Source organism: Falco rusticolus, chromosome 19 (assembly GCF_015220075.1).
Source record: "Falco rusticolus isolate bFalRus1 chromosome 19, bFalRus1.pri, whole genome shotgun sequence".
NCBI classification, from domain to species: Eukaryota; Metazoa; Chordata; class Aves; order Falconiformes; family Falconidae; genus Falco; species Falco rusticolus.
The window spans coordinates 2,137,409-2,155,963 of record NC_051205.1 but is presented as its reverse complement, the minus strand read 5'-3'; the positions used below and the strand labels follow the sequence as shown (position 1 = coordinate 2,155,963).

Genomic DNA, 18,555 nt, shown 5'->3' with positions numbered 1-18,555 from the left:
CCAGGACGCCGCTGGGTGGCCGGATCTGGGGGCCGGGGGCGGGGGTTTACCCTGCGGGGGGCACAGGGTGCCCAGTGGGACTGAGACGTGCTGCTCCTCGAGGGGGTTTCGGACCACGCAGGTGTAGGTGGAGTTGAGGGTGCTGGTGGGCATGGGCAGGCACAGCGTCTGGTGGTCCTGGCAGAGCTGTCCCCACGGTGTCCCAAGGGAGCCGCTGAGCTGCCAGGGAACCTCAGCACTGCTGTCAGCCGGCGCTCAGCACCACAGGCTGATGTCGTACCGTTGGGCGCTGATGGAGAGCTGCTGGCGCTGGATCTTTGGCACCGGCAACGTGTAAGGTGCAAAGGCAGTCACAGGACCCAGCCTAGCAGGGGACACCCCGAGGACACCCTGGGGACACCCTGGGGACACCCTGGGCCCCCAGGGAAGATGGGCTGGGCTGGAGGGGCAGCGAGAGGGCACGGGAAGGGGAAGCACGGAGGGGGGTGGGTCACAATTAGTCATAAATCCAGGAAAATCCACATAACAGATGCTCAGCAGCCAGAGCAATTTCTCTTCCCCTTTCCTGGGTGCTGATAGCTGCGGGGGCAGGAGGGTTTTATCACCTCCTGCGGACTGGTCCCACTGGGGCCATCAACCTGTCGCATCGCCCGGTGATTTGCAACCACCCACCGCAGACGGAGAGGTTGAAGAACTGATCCTCCACCAGCGCCGGGTGCAGTGTGATCTGAGCCCCGCAGACCCCCCTGGTCCTTCACCGTCTTATTGGGGGGCAGAGCTGGGGACAGCACCACAGACCCCCTCAGGACGCTGTTCACCTGCCTGAGCAGGGCAGCCACAGCTCTTGGGCAGGACAGGGGTGATCTGGAGGATGGGGACCCCCAGCAGACCCCCCTGTTCTTGCCTACAGCCCCCCATCCGAGGTACCCGTGGGCATCTGCCCACCGGTGCCTTAGTCATGAGAGCGTGGCATCCGCCTGAGATGATTCATTGAATCCTACACCCTTCACCTCCCCTGCCAGCATCCCCAGCGGCTGGGTACCACACGTGGGGTGGGGCTAGGGGGATGCTGGGTGCTCATGGGGCCTTCCCAGCATTGTCCCGTGTTGTCCCAGTGTCACCCCACGCTGTGCATGAGTCATCCCCACGATGGGACCAGCCAGAGCTTCTCGGAGAGGATGGGGATGCTCTCCCCACCACACTGGCGCTGGAGTGGGGCTCAAAGCAGAGCAGGTTTGAGTTTAAACCTACAGAAAATGTCCCCAGGGGTCCCAGTGGGGACAGGGACCCTCCACCGAGGGCCATGGGCCAGCTCGGTGCTGAGCCTTTGGGGTGCAGCATCCTGGGGTGACAGCCAGATGCTCCCAGCACCAGAGCTGCCCACGCCGGGGGACGCGGCTCTGAGATACCAAATGCTGCGAGAAGCCAGTGCAGGGGACGGAAGGACAAATGACCACGTCCCCGCACCACAGGCCTCATCCTGCACCCTGGCTGTGAGCTTCCTGCGAGCTTCGGGGCTGACTCCAGCCTCTCCCCTGGCTCTCCACAGCCGCCTTGGTTTGCCAAGAGGAAGGCGAGGGGAACCCCGCGGCCGGCAGCCAGCAAACCACACGCATCAGCACAGCATGGCCATGGGCACCCCCCAACCCCACTTTAGAGGATGCGCTCACAAAGGAGCGAGGTTGGGAGGGGGATTCATTCGTGTACCACAGCACCAGGGGCTGGCAGGGCGCCGCGCTCGGTGCAGCAGCCGTGCATGGTGATGGGGAGCGAGATGATGGTGCTGCCGCATCCCGGCTGTCCTGGAGCACCCAGCTGGTGGGTGGGTGGGTGGGTGGGTAAACCCCCGGTAGCACCCAGCCCTTGCCCACTCGCTGCACCCATCCAGCATTTTCCAGGAGCCCCGATGGCCGCAGGATGCCAAACTCGCCGTCCCGAGGCACCGGGAAGGCAGCCGTGATGTTGCGGCACAGCCGGAGCAGCCTGGGGTCAAGCTGCCCTTCGGCCTCCCTCTTCCTCCTCAGGGAAACACACAGGCAAACAAAGAAGGAAGGCGACCCCTCCTTATCTTCCTCCCTACCTCGCCAAAATTAATTTTCATTCATTTTCCCTTTCCCTCGGGCGGGCCTGGCCCAGCCGAGCGCACCCAGCAGCAGCCACGGGGCAGAAGAAAGAGCAAACAGCCCCAAGGTGCCAGCTCTGGGGTCCCCACCCTGGGGTCCCCACCCTGGGGTCCTCACCCCAGGGAGCAGAAACCTCTCAGGGGGTCAATTTATACCGAGTAAAGTGAGGAGAGGAGGGTGAGCAACGCCCTGAGCGTTTCTCCCATCGGCTGCAAGCCAGCAGCCCCCGCTCCCCCGCCCAGATGCTGCCGGTACCCCGGAGCATCCTTCGCCGAGGGAAATCCTGTTCCCATCCCTAATATTTCACGGATTTTCTAAGCCCCCTCCCCCAGGTTTCATTTTGCAACTGGGACGCAAAAGCTGTGCCCCCCAGCTTTCTCCCACCGGTCGCTGAGAAACAGGGGTCACACAGAAACGGGGGTGACCAGCATCGGACCAGCCATGGTCCGCCCCAGTGTGGCTGCTGCCCTCCCCTCACACCTACCTGCCACCGCCAGGAGCCAGAGCAGCAGCCAGGGGACACGGGGACATGGGGGCTGGGTGACATCCCTGTTGCTCTGACGCTGCTGAGCTCGACGCCTTGATCCTGACCCTATGTACCGGCTTGGAAGGAGCGAATGTGCAAATCCACCCACCGAGAGCAACAGCACCTTCTGGGGGGAGCTGGCAACCAAGGGCACAGGGGGACCCCAAGTCCCAGCCGGCGCGGCATGGCCACGGCTTGGGGTCGGTGGGGTCCCTCCTGGGTTTGGGGCTGGTTCCCAAAGCCCCTGGGCTGGTCCCCGCTGCCCAGCCCTTGTTTTTCCCCTGGAAATGGGGGCGATGAGCGTGGCGCACCGGCACAGCCCCAGGGCCCTGTCCCCTCTGCGGGGTCAAGCTGGGGTGGCTGCTCCTGTTGGGTGCTGGTTGGGGGCACAGTGTCCCGCATGTCCCTCGCACCCTGGGTGTGCTGTTCCTGGCACCCGTGATGTCCTGTCCCCTGCACCTGGGGTGTGCTGTCCCCTGCAAATGGGGTGTCCTGTCCCCTGCACCCAGGATGTCCTGTCCCCTGCACCTGGGGTGTCCTGTCCCCTGCACCTGGGATGTCCCATCCCATGGAAACGGGATGTCCTGTCCCCTGGAAACGGGATGTCCTGTTCCCTGCAAATGGGATGTCCTGTCCCCTGCACCTGGGGTGTCCCATCCCTTGGAAATGGGATGTCCTGTCCCCTGCACCCAGGATGTCCTGTCCTCCATACCCAGGATGTCCCGTCCCCTGGAAATGGGATGTCTTGTCCCCTGCACATGGGATGTCCTGACCCCAGCTCCAAAGTTCTTTCCCACTGGGGGCTCAGCCAGTTTCTCCTCGCCAGCAGCAAAGCCTTTGCTTGAGAAGCTCTGGCTGAACCAGACCCCCCCACCCAGCACCAACAGGAGCCACGTCAAAGAGGAGCAAGGTCTCTGGGGACAGCCCAGCCTTGTCCCCACACTGGCTGTCACCCCTCGGGGCTCCCAGTGGGTCCTGGCTGTGATGGAGAATCAGGCTGCGAGACCCCCTGGGTTTTGCGGGGCACGTGGGGGGGCCGGGCTGGGGTTTCTCAGGGTGCAACCCCAAACCTGGCTGGTTTGCACGGCCCGGGGATGCTTTTAGTGCGACGGGTCCACGTGCAGATGCATGGAGCGAACCAGGCGTGCGGGCACGTGCCCGCCGGTGCCCACGCGTGCCCACACATGCCGTCAGCTCTCCCCTCTCATCTCACCAACATTTATTTTGCTCTTTTTACAACGGCGGGAGGTCTGGCCGAGCGAGGGGCCCCGTGACAGTAGGTGCTGGACACGGCAGGCAGTGAGACACCCCCTCTATGGGGTGGGGGTGAGGAACAGTGGGTGCTTCTCGGTGGAGCTGCGCAGGCAACGGTCCTTTCTGCATCCCTCTGTGGCCCCGGAGATGCCACCCAGGTTCGCTCCGGTGAAGCTGCATGGGACGGGGCTGGGGGGACACCCCGGTGTCCCCCCCCCATGTCAATGTGGCAGCAGCGGAGCTGGTGGGCAGGTCCACCCCACGTGGGCATCTCCCCACAGAGGGAGCATCCCTCATCCCAGAGCATCCCGGGGCATCTGGGGACAACGGAGGGGTCCCCCCAGCTTCGCCACCGTTGCCACCACTCGTTTTTGCCTCGGGCCGGGATCCCACTCCCCAAACAGTCTCGGGGGGGCATCAGACAAGGAGGTTGGAGAGAAACCGGAGGGTGGGGGGGAAGCGTCGGTCCGGCTGTCGCCCCGAGACGGTGCCTCCCATCCCCGGAGCCAAAAGGGGGGCTGGGGGGGTTGGATTTGGCACACAACGCACTTTACAGCCCTTCTGGGAAATCCCGATGCTCCGGCTCTGCGGGTGCCTGCGGGAGACAGGACCCCTTCAGCCTCAGCAGCGGGTGGAGGTTGGGGGGACCCCCCATGCAGACTCCCAGGGTGCTGGTCCCCTTTGGGGGCAGCCCCCCCCCGCACCTGAGGGCCTATGTCACCTCCTCGGCTGTGTCCTCTGGCGCCCGGCGGATCTGCTCGTAGACGGTGGTGACCGGTGCTTTCTGCGGGGGGCTCTGCTCCTGGTTATTTTCGGGGTGACCCAGGCCCTGCAGCAAAAATTGGGGGGGGTGGTGAAGGACCCCCTGGCCCCGCTCCCCTCCCCAGCCCCAGGAAGCCCCCACAGGATGCTCTGCCCCAGCACAGAGCCCAGCCTGCACCCTTAGGTGTCCTGTGGGGCTGGGACCCCACTACAGCAGGGACCCCGGTGTGGCCAGGACCCCCACAGTGTGGCTGGGACCCCCAGTATGGCCATGGTCTCCAGTGTGGCCAGGACCCCTGGTGTGGCCAGGACCCCTGGTGTGGCCTGGACCTCTGGTTTGGCTGGGACCCCCAGTGTTGCCATGAGCCCAGCGTGGCTGGGACCCCAGTGTCACCAGGACCCCCAGTGTGGCTGGGACCGCAGTATGGCCATGGCCCCCAGTGTGGCCAGGACCCACCATGTGGCTGGGACCCCAGTATGGCCATGGCCCCCAGTGTGGCCAGGACCCATCGTGTGGCTGGGACCCCCAGTGTGGCCAGGACCCCTGGTTTGGCTGGGACCCCTGGTGTTGCCATGAGCCCAACGTGGCTGTGACCCCAGTGTGTCTGGGACCCCCAGTGTGTCTGGGACCCCAGTTTGTCTGTGACCCCTCAGCATGGCTGGGACCCCCCAGCACAGCCCTCCCTGGGCAGCAGCCCCCAGCCCCCCCAGGGGCCTCACCTGGTCATTACCTTCCGGGGGGCTCCGGCGCACGATCTCGGCGTACTGGGGGTCGGAGGGGCTCTCCTCGGCAGGCACCGTGGGGGTGGCAGCTGCAGGGGAATGGGGTGTCAGGGGGGGCCAGGAGACACCCCCCTCCCTGCTCAGCCCCCCCAAAGCCATGCCGGCGCTTAGGGGGGGCTTCACTTGCCTGGGTCTGCTGCCTTCTCGCTATTCATCCGCCAGCACCAGAAGGCCCCCCCCAAGCTCACCGCCAGCAGGATGAGGGTCAGGACGATGTACCCCGACTTCGAGAAGGACGTCTGTCCCCCTGGGAGGGCGGAGAGAGGCACTGAGCGGTGCCAAGACACCACCCCCCAAGGGCTGCCCCCCAGCCCCGTGCCGAGCCAGCCGGCTGGTGTGGGACCCCCGAGCACGGCCGGGGTGAGGGTCTCACCTCCGCTTTGGCAGATGGCTTGCAGGTCGAAGAGGACGACCTTCTGGTCGGCGGGGTTGCTGACGGTGCAGGCGTAGGTGACGTTGGCGGCGGTGGGCGGCAGGGCCAGCCGGAGGGTGGTCCCATCGGGGGAGAGCTGGTGGCGGTCGGAGGTGGGGTCCCAGATGATGTTGTCCTTCTTCCAGGTGACGTTGACGGCGCCTTTGCCGGCACCCTGGCACTGCAGCGTCAGGTTGCACCACTCCAGGGTGCTGGCCAGGAGCTGGCTCCGGGTCCGGGGGCTCGGCACCGACTCTGCGTCCGATGCAGGGCATGGGTCAGCACGGCACGGCAGGGATTTCTCCACCCCGCTCATCCCCACTGCCACGCTTGTCCCCAGCAGGGCACGGCATGGCCACTCCAGGGACCCCTGGAGTGGCAGGATTTGGCCTTTTGCAGAGCTTGAGGGGCTGCAAGCACTGGGGTGCAAAGGGGTCTAACCTAACACTGGTAAACCCCATCATCGCTCCGTGCCTGTTTCCCCACCTGGAAAGGGGTCACTGCTCGCTCTCAGGGCTTTCTATTTTTGCCCCCAGTGCCTCTGCTGAGCGCCAGCGTGCAGCCGCTCACCGTAGACAGAGAGGTTGAAGAACTGATCCTCCACCAGCGCCGGGTGCAGTTTGATCCGAGCCCCGTAGACCCCGCTGTCGCCCCGCTCCAGGGCCACGATCCTCAGCGCCGTCTGGTTGAACATCTCCAGCCGGTCCTTGAAGCGGTCCCTGGGGTCGGGGCGCTCGAAGCCCCCGGGGCCGAGCTCTGCCACTTGAATGGTGGCGCCAGCGCCGGCTGAAAAGCTCCACTCGATCTCCTTCACCGTCTTGTTGGGGGGCAGAGCCGGGGACAGCACCACGGACCCCCCCAGGACGCCGTTCACCTGCCGGGGCTGTGCCCTGGCTTGGCCGAAGAGGAGCTCTACAGACAAGGCAGAAAGTCACCAGGTGTGTGGGGACGAGATGGGGACGGTGGGGACAAGATGGAGAGAGCGAGGGAGAAGACGGGGAGAGCGTGGACAAGACGGGGACAGAAGGACCCTTCGGGGGGAAGAAGCAGCATCTCCCTGCCCTGACGGAGCCTCCTGGTCTCCTCTTCACCAGCTGGTCCCTCTCCAGGCTGGGGACGGGGATGTCCCCCCCCACTAGAAGACCTCATATCCTGATGGAGCCACCTCCTGCTCCGACAGGGAGGGAAGGATGCCGGGCTTGGAGACTGGTTGCCAAAAAAAAATAATCAAGCATCTACTGGTTCAGATGCGGGCGCCCATCTGAACGCTGCCGTCCCCGGGGCTGCAGCCGGGCTCTCACCAGAACATCGCTCCAGCAGGCTCTGGGAGGAGTTCCCAGCCAGCATCTGCAAAACCTCATTGTCCGCCTGAAAACGCACCTCGGCCAAGATGCCTACGAAAGATCGACAAGGGTTAAGGCGATGGGGGAGAGCGGGGATGGCTGGGGAGGGGGGGCCCTGGGGATGCTGGAGCAGCGGATGGAGCCACCTCCAAGGTGCAGGACCAGGGTGATGCCCGAAGGGATGGAGTTTGCTGCCTCCAGGCCAGGCAGCTCCCCCAGCCCCAGGGGCAGACTCCAGCCCCTCCACCTAAGCCTCCACTCGGATTTTTTTTTTTTTTTTTTGGCAGCATCGACAGCTCTCTGCAAAATCACGCCAGGAGCTGCTCGGCACCACCTCCCTCGCTCCTGGCAGCTCCCGCCTACCTACAAGCTGTCTCCTCTGCCGGCCCCGGCCCCCGCAGCCCCCCACGCCCCTCTGCCGTTGGGATAACAGCCTCCTCTTCCCCCAGCCCTGGTCCCACGCCAGGAGCGGGATGCCCAGCCTCCGGGATGGTGAGGGCGGGGCGAGCAGCTTTGCCCTCATCCCGGCTGGGATGTGTCCCCCACGACGGCCGGGTCCTGGGGTCCCGCATCACCTTGATGCACAGCCCCCCTCGCCTCCCCTCCACTCCCCCCACCCGTAGGAGGCAGAAGCAGATGTGCCTGTATATTAAAGCAGCTTAAACACAGACATCTGAGTGTTTAGTTTATATAAAACCCTCCAGCAGCCCCACATTACAAGCTGCCTCTTTGCTTTAGCAGAAGCGCTCCTCGTTGCTGGAACTTTTGGTGCTCTGACCCTGCTTATCCCAGGCTCGATTCGTGTTCTTTCCAGCAAATCTTAAACCTCAAGGAATTTCTGACGCTTCCCTGGGTGACTGCGAAGTTTTTGGGGCCAAGTGAAGCCACCCCGGCTGTGGACACCGTCGCTGCACGGCTCTCGCTGAGCCTAGAGGGAGGGTGCTGAGCCTGTGCATGCGAGTTGGGGATCAGTGGGGTGCTGAGGGAGAATCTGGGGGTCTCAGAGCACTGGATTTGGGGTCTGGGGGGTGACAGCCACCACCCCAAGTAGCAGAAAGGATCTGGGGGGGGGGCCTGCAGAAGCTCATCGGGCTTCTTACGGAGAAGCTCAGGCAGATGCTCTTCCCCCATCCCTCGCTGTGGAGGCTGGAAGTGTCCCCCGTTAGCTGTGCCCACCCCCCCCCCCCCCCCCCCCCCAGCACTGCCCACCGTGTTTAACCCAGGGGCTGCCCACCCAGGGCACCGCAGCAGCATGGGCAGCGACACGAGCGTCCTCCCTGCACCCCTCCCGGCATTTTCCACCCTCCCGTGGCACATCCGCGGCTCTCGGGGGGGGTCCCCGCCGGCCGCCCCCGCACTATTGTAAGAGTGGCTGGAGGAAATGACGGCTGGGAAAAGCCGACTGGTGCCAGGCCTCCGCCGAGCACCGCCGCCACCTCGCCTCCCCGGCATCCTCCAGGCTCATCCTGTTTACCCCAGGATTCGGGGGACCCCAGTCCCAGCAGCCCTGACCCCCCCCCCCCGCCCCCCCCAGCAGCACCTGGAGGGTGATAAACACGTTGATGCTCGATGCATCACCGATGCCTTCAGCACCTGGATGTGCCCACCCCGGCTCTCCATCGGACCCCCAAAACCCGGAGCCATGGAGCTGCTTTCCCCCCACCCGGGGTTTATTCACCACCTTTTGCTCTTTCTCATCACTCCCCCCATCTCCACCGCCCTGCTACGCTCTTATCAAATAATTTTGATCAAAGCAAGCAAGCTGGAAAACTCCGAAGCATCGTCAACAGCCTATTTTCCATCTAGCTGGGTCAGATATTTGTCATCAGCGTGGCAGGGCTGGCACCTGGTGTCACCGCTCAACAGCCCGGCTTGCTCGTGAAGCTAATTGATCGTTAGGAAGATAACCCCCCCACCCCCCCGCCACCGCTAATCTGCCCGTAATATTAGATGCTTTCTGTAGGAATCGGAGGTTTTATGGGAATTATTAAACGTGTGGATTAGCACGCTGGGAATTAAGGGGATTCCTCGCTCCCGCTTTACGTAAGGAGCTGCTTCGCAGCTGGAGCTGGCACAACCCCCGGGGGGCTAAAAGGGCTCTGTGGGGCGACGGCGGCCCCCGACATAAGCTGAGTTAGGAGCGAGGGGACCCTCGCAGGGGGGCTGGAGCCGGGGTCCTCCCGGCTGCTTGGCCGCCGCCTCGTTACGAAACCTCTCATTAAGGCTGACCCGCTGAGCCAGCCTTCCAGAAAGCACCTCGGCTCGGAGGGGCAGCGGGGGTGGGCTGCAGTCAGCCCGCAGCAGGCAGGGAGAAGGCAAGGATGGGGTCGGCATCCCTGCCCGCATCCCACCCCGCTGCCAGCCCCCTGCCCGCGGGCTCCCGTGGGATGCAGGCTCAGGGGCAGCAGCCGCCCGCGGACTCACCTGGGCCGAGGCCGAGCAGTGCCAGGAGCAGCGAGGGCAGCCGGGCTTTGCTCCTGGCCAATTCCCCCTCCATTTCTCCTCCTCGGCTCTTCGTGTGGCTCAGTGGGCAGAGTCAGCAGCGGGAGAGACGGGGAGGAGCAAAGCCGCCTCTCGCTGCAACCCGTAGGAAGCCGTGCATCGCAGGGCACAGCCAGCTTATTAATTAGCTCGCCATAAATGATTAGGTGGCTGGGGGAAGCCTGCGGTACCCGCGCTACCGAGGATGCTAAACCAGCGTGGCGGGGGCTGCCGGTGACCCCCCGACCCTGCGGCATCCCTCGTCAAGCTGGTTCAGTGCCCGGATTAATGCCGGCAATGCCCGGCACAGCCCTGCCAGGGCTCCCGCTGGGATGACCAAAGGCTGGTGGAAACTGGGCATCCCAGTAGCAAGAGCACTTCTCTGGAGAAGTCCAAGCAGCAGGAGCATCCTGGAGCACGGTGGTGGGAGCACCCCCGGCTCCGCTTCTAGCGGTGGGGGTGGGGGGGTGTATGGGGGTACCTGAGCACCCTTGGGGGCACAAAACAGCACTGGAGGGGATGCCCCCGAGGGGGTGCGAGGTCTTGGCTGAACCACAGGGGACACACCTGGGGGACCGATGTGCTGGCAGGGGCCGGTGGTGGTGCCAAGGCAGCCGTGGCCCTGCCAAACTGTCCCCATGGGCTGCCCCCGGCCCTCACACACCGCTGCCTGCTCAGGGGGCTGCAGAACCCCCCCCCCCCCAGTCCTCCCAGCCACGATTCAGCAGCCCTGAGCTGCTGCGGGGGCTGTGGCTGGGAGGAAGCACTTTCCATTAGCAGCACAGAAAGCTTATTTTTTATTTAAAACCTCCAGAAACTCGAGGTTGAAAACAGGGAGGGGGGGAAAGCTGCCTCCGCAGCAGGGCTGCTCTCTGCAGCGGGACCGAGCGGAGCGGTGGGGACGGTGCTTGCTGCTCCCCGCCTACAAGCAAAAATCATTAACCTGCACCCAAGGGACAATTAACTGCAGCTCTAATCTCGGGGTGCCTTCAAACGAGGATCCTCGACATGCTGGGGAAACTGAGGGACACAGGCTGCTTGTGGCCAGTGAATGCTCCAAAAATGCCCCTTTGGGTCCCCCCGAGGGGAGCGGACAGGCAAGCAGGGGCTGGACACGCTGCCCACTCTGTTAGTTCCTCCCACGTCTTGAGGGGAGAGGGGAAATGAAAATCACTGAGTTGAAATTTCCAGCTAACGGGGAAAACCGCCCGTCCCTTTGAGAGCCGAGGAAAAGGAGAACAAGATGGCTCGATGGCACGAAGGTCATCCAGATGGAGACGGGGCTCCATGGCAGGTGCTTGCCAGGAATGACACCGGCTCTTCTGCAAGGCAGGGGCTGCCTCCTGCCAAATCCTCCTGCCTGTGAACCGGTGACAAGGGGTTTGACAGGCTGGGACACCCCCAGCGAGGTGAAGCATCGCTGTGCCGGACATCCCCTGTGGTCCCCAAGTGATGGGGAGACGGGCAGCACCTCACCGGGGCTCGTCTGGCCTGAAGGCATCAGGCTCAGGACTTTGGGAGACACCGGGTCCATTACTCCTCCAGTATTGCACCAGGAAAAGCTGCTGGCTCGGTCCCCTGTGGGAATGCCGGGGTGTCCACGGGGGCCAGGGGAAGGACACAGGGTCAGTCCCAAGGCTGTCATTCCTATTGGCACGTGCTGCTGCCAGAGCTGGGAATCATCCAGCTGTGGAATTGGACGTGGTTCTTGGCAGAGCCCACGGCATCGGGAGCGGGGCAGCGCCGATGCAAAGCGGAGAGTGTCAGCAAAGGTGGGCACGGCGGCTGGAGCCATCGCCACGTCACTCTTCATCAGGGACGGTGCTGCAGAGGGACTGGGGACAAACACCAGCGTGGCGCTGGCATGTGCTGCCAGGAGCACCACACCGGACACTGTCCCCTGTGACCGGGGAAGGGACCCAGAGAGGGGATGCCCAGCTGCCAACACAGCCCTTTGTGGGGCAGGGGGAGCTCCTGGGTGCCCGGAGATACCAGGAGACCCCCAAAGCCCTTCACCCCCCCCTTTGATCCCTCTCCTCCGCTCCAGCACACCCTGGCCAGCCCTACAGATCGGCTCCTTTCCTCCAGGAGATGCTGAGCCCTGCGGGTAAGGGTGCTGTGTGGGGAGCCAGGCTGCACCCCAACGTGGAGCACCCCACTGCGGAGGGGATGCACCCTGACACCCCCTGGCTCCCCCCAGGGTTTCATCCAGGCGACGTTTCCCCCTCAGCACATGGTGCTGCAGCACGAGGTGGCACCAGGTCAAAAGCAGCCAGCTCTGGATTTTGGGGTCCGGCAGCAGCTCTGCCATGGGAAGGGGTTACACACACCAGGAAAAATGGGTCTTCCCCGTCTCGGGGAGCTCGGGGACATCGGAAAGGCTGGCAGCAGCCAGGATGTGGCCCAACAACCAGCATCACCGCAGGGCCCAGCCGCATGCCTCGTGCCGCAGCCGGCTGCCAGAGCCGATTAGCTCAAGCCGGCATGGCCACAGCGTGCGCGGGGAGCTGGAGCCGGAGCCGCCGACGTGCCGGCTGGCCTCGCTTCGGCAGCTGCCGCTCGGCAGGCGAGGAGCAGCGGACGCCTACGTGCCATGCCGGGGGCGAGCAGGGCGCTGGGGTGCAGCCGGTGCCTGGCTGGTGCTGAGCAGTGCTGAGCCCCGGGTGGGGGGCAGGGATGAGCGCTTGTTTGCAGCCAGGAAAACCACATCATTTGCCGAGAACTCAGCTTGACGTGACCATAAATTGTCGCTTTGCACACATGCAGTGTGTGTGTGGGGGGGGCTACGGGCACGAATCCGTTCCCAGGGCTGGAAACATCCCAACTGCATTAGCAGAGGGGCCACACGTGCTGGCACTCAGCACCAAAACGAAAGAATTTCTGCAATTTCCACCCCTTACTCTGCAACCACCCACCGCAGACGGAGAGGTTGAAGAACTGATCCTCCACCAGCGCCGGGTGCAGTTTGATCCGAGCCCCGTAGACCCCGCTGTCGCCCCGCTCCAGGGCCACGATCCTCAGCGCCGTCTGGTTGAACATCTCCAGCCGGTCCTTGAAGCGGTCCCTGGGGTCGGGGCGCTCGAAGCCCCCGGGGCCGAGCTCTGCCACTTGAATGGTGGCACCGGCTGAAAAGCTCCACTCGATCTCCTTCACCGTCTTGTTGGGGGGCAGAGCTGGGGACAGGACCACGGACCCCCCCAGGACGCCGTTCACCTGCCGGGGCTGTGCCCTGGCTTGGGGTAATGGAGCATCACAAAAACGGAGCAAAAGAGGCGTTAAGGGAGGTCCCAGGAGCCCACTGCCCTGGCCCTCGCCCCATGGCTGCAGCCACAGGGTGATGTGGGACCCCAAAACCACCCGCAGCCTGGTGGGTGGTGGGACGCTGAGCCGAGCCCTCCACCCCTGGCCATTCTGCAGACCCCTCCCTTGCCACCCTTCACCCACCTGCAAACCAATGGCTCCAGGCGACGCTGAACAGGCAGCCGTGGCGCCCACCCGTCCTCCACCCTCGCTACCTCCTCACGCGGCTGCAGATGGAAGCACAAAGCCAGGGGTTCCACAGTTACACCCCGCTGTCTAGAAACAGGGTGACCCCCCCACGATTTCACACCTCACCTGACTCCGCAAGCCCTGCCTTCACCCCCTGCCCTGCCATCCCCACGCTCGCAGCATCAGTGACACTGAGGGGACACTGCCGGTGCCCCCCAAGCACAGCCTCTGCCAGACGGCAAAGCAGGGAGAGGTGACTCGGGGTGAGAAATGATGTCCCTGCACCAGAACCTGGGTACCCCTGCGGGCCTGGGGGTGCCAGCCTGTGTCACCCCCCCTCAGCCAAGCCTCAGCGAGGGGGTGAGGGAGGTCCTGGGTGTCAGAGCCCACTTCTCTTTTTTCCCCTGTCGCTGTCACAGCGGCTATGACGAAGCCTGCTCAGAGCGTGGGCTCAGAGCAGCAGCATCTCCTGGCAGGGGGACACCCGAGGGCTGGATCCAGCCCTTCTTGCCCACCAGGCCCCCAGCCTCTCCTGTCTTTCAAGCAGCCACATTCAGGCTGCCTGGCATCACCCCGCGGACGCTGGCCCCCAGGCAGCGGTGTAGGCAGCTGCCAGGCTCCACCACTCGCTTCGGCTCCTGAAATGGATAGAAAAGTGCCAGGGCCATGGAACCACCACACACGCCATACACCCAGGGCACAACCATTTCTCTCCCTGCAGGTGACAACCCGATGACAGAGGGGTTCAGGGGTTTCCCCACTGCTCCCAGTAAACAAGATCTGGATGGAGAAGGATGCACCTGTACCCCAGGGATGGTCACAGCTATGTGTCACCCGCTGCAGATGGAAAATGTCATTGTACAGAGATCCTCCATCTCCCATGGGGCTGCACCAGCCCCGGGGCTTGCTTTCAGCCCCCATTCCAAGCGCTACCCCCGCTGCAGGCACCCCGTTACCGCCCTGCCCCAGCGCAGGGTCAGGATCTCACCCCGCACACCTGGGGCTCCCCCCCAGCACTGCCACCTCCTCCCCCCCCGAAGCACAAGGAGGAACCCAGGGCCAAGACAGCCCTGCGGGGCACAGACCCCCTGGGAAGCTGATGCCAGCTCCCGGTTCCCTCCGGCACAGGCTAGCGACCGAAACCCACTGAAACCCAGGAGGGGCTCAGCAGGTAGCACAAACTGTGGGTACCCACACCCCCTGCAACCACAGCCAGGGCTCAGCTCGCCAGTGCCAGGGCTGGGTCCCAATTTTGTGCCTCTGGGAGGGCCAGAGGCAGCCAAACTCACGATCTTAAGACCCTTTTGCTCCTCATAAAGAGTCATGACACGGTTAAAGCACCAAGGGCTGCTGAGTAACTCCTGCAGGCAGTTAAGTGCCCCTGCTGTGAAAGCGCACCTCGTGGAAGAGGCCGCTGCTCCAGAAATGGCTCCTGGAGGAGGCTGAGGACGCAAGAAGAGAAACACAGTGTTTTATTATTTAGCACCAACAGTTAGGGAGAGATTCACTCTCAGGGAGAGCTCCCTCCCAGGGCCAGGCCAACAGTAACGTTATTTTGCAAGGAGCATCTTTCCTGAGGGAGCCCAGGAGTGTCTCCACTCCCAGGGCTCTCGGGCAGGGGCCTGGCTCTGTGCCCACCCCCCCGCCCACCCCAGCAAGGTGCCATCACCAGGGCTGAGCAGCACCGCTGTGGGAGGAGACCCCGTGCTGCTCAGGGAGCGCTGTCAGGGGTCACCCAGGGACAAAAGCCTATGGGGGGGGTGGGGGGGTGAGTGAGGCTGCGGATGGAGGGGGGGCCCTGCCCACTTCAGCCAGCTTTAGGCTGTTGCCCTCCACGGAAAAGAACGGGGTTAGGGGGGGGAAGCAGGTGCCCCAAGGTCCCCAGTGCCCCCCAGAGACCTGAGTCGCAGGCCCATGCCCTGGCCCCTCTGCCCCCCCCCCCCAGCCCTGGGCCCCCCCAAGAGTCCTGGGGTTCAGGCCCAGGCCCCTCAGCACCTCTGCAGTGCTGGGCCCCCCAGAGCCCCCAGGCTCAGGCCCAAGCCCTGGCCCCTCCACACCCCCACATCCTCGGGGCCCCTCTGAGCCATGGGGCTCAGGCCCCTCAGCCCCCCCAGCCCTGAGCGCCCCAGGCTCAGGCCAAGAGCCCAGCCCCTCAGCAGCCCCCAGCCCTGGGTCCCCCAGAGCCCCAGGGCCAGGTCCCCAGCGCCCCTCAGCCCCACTCAACCCCTGGCCCCTCTGCACGCCCCCAGAGCGCTGGGGCTCAGGCTTGGGCCTCTCAGACCCCCCAGCCCTGGGCCCCCCAGAGCCCCCAGGCTCAGGCCCAGGCCCAGGCCCCTCAGCGCCCCCAGATCCCCAGGACCCGGTCCACAGTGCCCCTCAGCCCCACACAGCCCCGGGGCTCAGGCTTGGGCCTCTCAGACCCCCCAGCCCTGGGCCCCCCAGAGCCCCCAGGCTCGGGCCCAGGCCCCTCAGCTCCCCCATAGCCCCAGAGCTGGGTCCCCAGCGCCCCTCAGCCCCACACAGCCCCCAGGCTCAGGCCCAGGCCCCTCAGCCCCACACAGCCCCCAGGCTCAGGCCCAGGCCCCTCAGCTCCCCCAGAGCCGGGTCCCCAGCGCCCCTCAGCCCCACACAGCCCCGGGGCTCAGCCCCGGCCCCCCCCGCACCACCCAGACTTGGCACCCCAGGGCCCGGTGCTCAGCGCTCCCCAGCCCCCACCTGGGCCCCCCAGCCCCCCTGGAGCCTCCGGCGCTCCTCAGGCCCGCAGAGCCCGATGCCCCGAGCCCTGCCTAGCGCCCCTCCACCGCCAGCTCCCCCCGCCCGCCCCGGGGGCCGCTGCCGCCAGGCGCCCGGTGATGACGCACGAAGCGCCGCGCCTCGCGCCTCGTTCTCACCGAGCCAAATCTCGCGAGAGTCCCGAGGTTATAAATAGGCCCGCAGGGGAACGCGGCCCTCAGTGCCCGCCTGGCTCGGCTGAGGGGGAGGAGGAGGGTGGGGCTGTGACCAAAGGTCCTGGGGCCAAAGGTCCTGGGGCTAAAGGGCGTGTGGCTAAAGGCTGTGTGGCAGCTCGGGAGAGCCAGGGCGGGTGCCCTGAAGGGGCAAGGCCGAGGCCTGAGGCCTGTGAGGGCCGGGGCCTGCCAGTGAGGCCTGCTCCTGAGCTGGTGTTTTCCTTACGCCTGCTATGACAGCCCTTTTCTGGAGCCCGCAATGCGTTTGCTGTGGGCTTAAGTCAAGACATAGCCAGCGGAGGCTTCTGCAGGCCTGTCAACTCATTTTGTACCTCCATAACGCTTTCTCTGCTGCTTTGGGTACCAAGTCCAGCAAACCTGGCTTTGTACTGGATGCGCGGGGCTGGAGGTGCTGTTTGAAAGACCCGGCAGCTGTGGTGGTTACTGGAACAAAAAGCTGAAGACAGAATAAATAGACCAAAAGGCATACCAGTAGTGAGAGCTCTGCCACTGAGTCTTCATCTTAGATTGTTCCTTGTGTTTTAAGACCATCTGAATTAATGGATCATCTCTTCTCAGCCTTCACCACCTGGAAATCTTGAAGGAATTGCCTACAAATCATGTGTATACATTTTATACTATTATACAAAGCAGCAGCACATGCAACAAGACACTTGCAAGTCACTTTTACAGTGCACAAGCTCTGTGGTGGCAGCTCACAGTGGCTATTGTGCAAATCCAGTTGCCTCCTTGAAGAGTTTGCTTGGAGGTTTGGATGTCTGAGAGCTTCATAATCATCTTCACTGCTGAAGTTAATAGCTTATGGGAGAAATAGCTACAGGTGGTGGGTCTGGCCCTGCCTTGCTTCCCCTCCTTCCCCTCAAAGCAGCCGTCCTGCGCGGGGCAGGGCTGTGGCTGGCAGCTGTGTCACGCTGTCCCACGGTCACTGCCCTTGTCCCATGGTCACTGCCCTCGTGGTTTGCTCCTGCTGCTGACCAGGGCTGAGCTGGCCCTGCAAGAGCCCTGGGCAGGTGGGGAAACTGAGGCCCGTAGGCAGCACCTGCCTGTCTCCTGCCTGTAACCTTTGCTTTGCTGTTTCCTGCGTCTGCCTGTCTCGGGGGTGACTGCTGATGCTGGACGCTGAGCTGGGGTTCTGGCATTAACTCCCTCTTTTCCGTCCTTCTGCTATGCAGAGGAATTCAGGGAACCTCAGCTGTCCCTTCGTCTTTCTTTCTCTCCAAGAGCTCGTGATTTATTAGGAACAAAATCAAATTATATTTTATCACCAGTCTGGGTAACAGAGGGCTGAAAGATTAAATTCCAGCATGACAACCAGCAGTGAGGGAAGGGAGGGGAATCATATCTCTCCCTGGTTAAAGTGTGGTATTATCGGGTGCTGGGCTCTGAGAGACAAATGACAGTTTTCTTGAGGGAATCTTTAATTTATTTTTTTTTTAACCTGCTGCAGCTGTCAGGGTGACTCGAAGTTAAATCGTGGCTGTCCGTACCCCTGGTAAACAAGCTCCAAGCTGCAGGGTTGCGTTTCTCAGCCTGCCTGGTGGTTTTGCTGGCATGGGGTAGATTTTGGAGAAGATCCTGGGACCTGAGGGCAGGTACGTGTTAGTCCCTGGGGTGGGGTGGGTCCTCCCCCCCAAAATGCAGGGATGAGGGGTTTCACCCGCAGCCCCAAACTTTGGCAGAGATGCTCCCCTCCCACCTGCTGCCCCCCTCTCTGTCACACTGAGGGGAGAGTGGGGATGGAATCGAAATAAAATCACGCAGCCCGCCCCAAATTCCCATCCCAAATTCCCCCCCCTACTCCCCCGAAGGCTGCAGCCTTGGCGAGCCCACGAGGGAAGGGAAGCGGGAGGAAGAACAAGGCGAGAGATTTCTGTGCCGCTGCGAGGAGGCGGTGAGCCTGCTGCCGTCCTGGGGAATAAATTAGAATACATCTCGGGAATAAATTAGCCGGATGGCGAGGAGGGAAGATTTGTTTCCTGGGGAAAGGAGGCTGCCTCTTTAGCAAGGTAGAGACACCTCCAGGGCTTGGATTTCGGAGCTGAGCCCATCTCTTTGAAGCTGCCTGGCTTGGTTTGCGCAGCGGCATTCGAGTTAAGAGAGGTTATGGACGGAGAAGAAACTTAATGTCTCTCCTTTCCTCCGTGTCCATCCATCCGTCTATCCGTGCTTCCATCTGCCTGCTCCTCGCTCCAGCAAAAGCCATTAAGAATGACAAAGCACCTTTTTTGTTTTAAAGATGGGTCCCGGGAGCAGCAGGCAAATTGCCTGGTTCATGCATAATAAACCAGGCGTGGAAACACACCAAGTAATAGGCTACATTTGTAGGGAAACAAAATCATTAAGCAAGCCTGTTTGCAGGGTTTTCTGGGGGAAAAAAAATAAAATAAAATTTTATATATATAAAATAAAGGCAGGC

General features: G+C 63.3%; 2 protein-coding genes across 7 annotated transcripts; both read right to left on the bottom strand.

The window, feature by feature from the left end:
• Positions 1-3,853: 3,853 nt before the first annotated feature.
• LOC119140034 (SLAM family member 5-like) lies at positions 3,854-9,882 on the bottom strand. Of its 6 annotated transcripts, none has more exons than XR_005101528.1 (8): positions 9,628-9,882; positions 7,162-7,254; positions 6,431-6,772; positions 5,822-6,115; positions 5,576-5,695; positions 5,397-5,477; positions 4,625-4,732; positions 3,854-4,498 (listed from the first exon to the last, which is right to left on the bottom strand). XR_005101528.1 is itself a non-coding variant. In XM_037371020.1 (8 exons), the coding sequence occupies exons 1-8, from the start codon at positions 9,698-9,700 to the stop codon at positions 4,454-4,456; spliced, it is 1,167 nt and encodes a 388-aa protein (XP_037226917.1). In that variant the 5' UTR covers positions 9,701-9,876; the 3' UTR covers positions 3,854-4,453. The 6 variants fall into 6 exon arrangements, 4 of the variants coding, with proteins under 4 accessions (XP_037226917.1, XP_037226918.1, XP_037226919.1 ...); XR_005101527.1 differs by having other exon boundaries at positions 4,608-4,732; positions 9,628-9,881; XM_037371020.1 differs by having other exon boundaries at positions 5,386-5,477; positions 9,628-9,876.
• A 586-nt stretch (positions 9,883-10,468) lies between these two features.
• Positions 10,469-15,972, bottom strand: LOC119140079. Its single transcript, XM_037371124.1, has 5 exons — positions 15,889-15,972; positions 14,463-14,615; positions 13,129-13,211; positions 12,600-12,913; positions 10,469-11,262 (listed from the first exon to the last, which is right to left on the bottom strand). Exons 2-5 carry the CDS (start codon positions 14,496-14,498, stop codon positions 10,814-10,816), a joined length of 882 nt encoding a protein of 293 aa, XP_037227021.1. The 5' UTR covers positions 14,499-14,615; positions 15,889-15,972; the 3' UTR covers positions 10,469-10,813.
• Between the last annotated feature and the right edge of the window lie 2,583 nt (positions 15,973-18,555).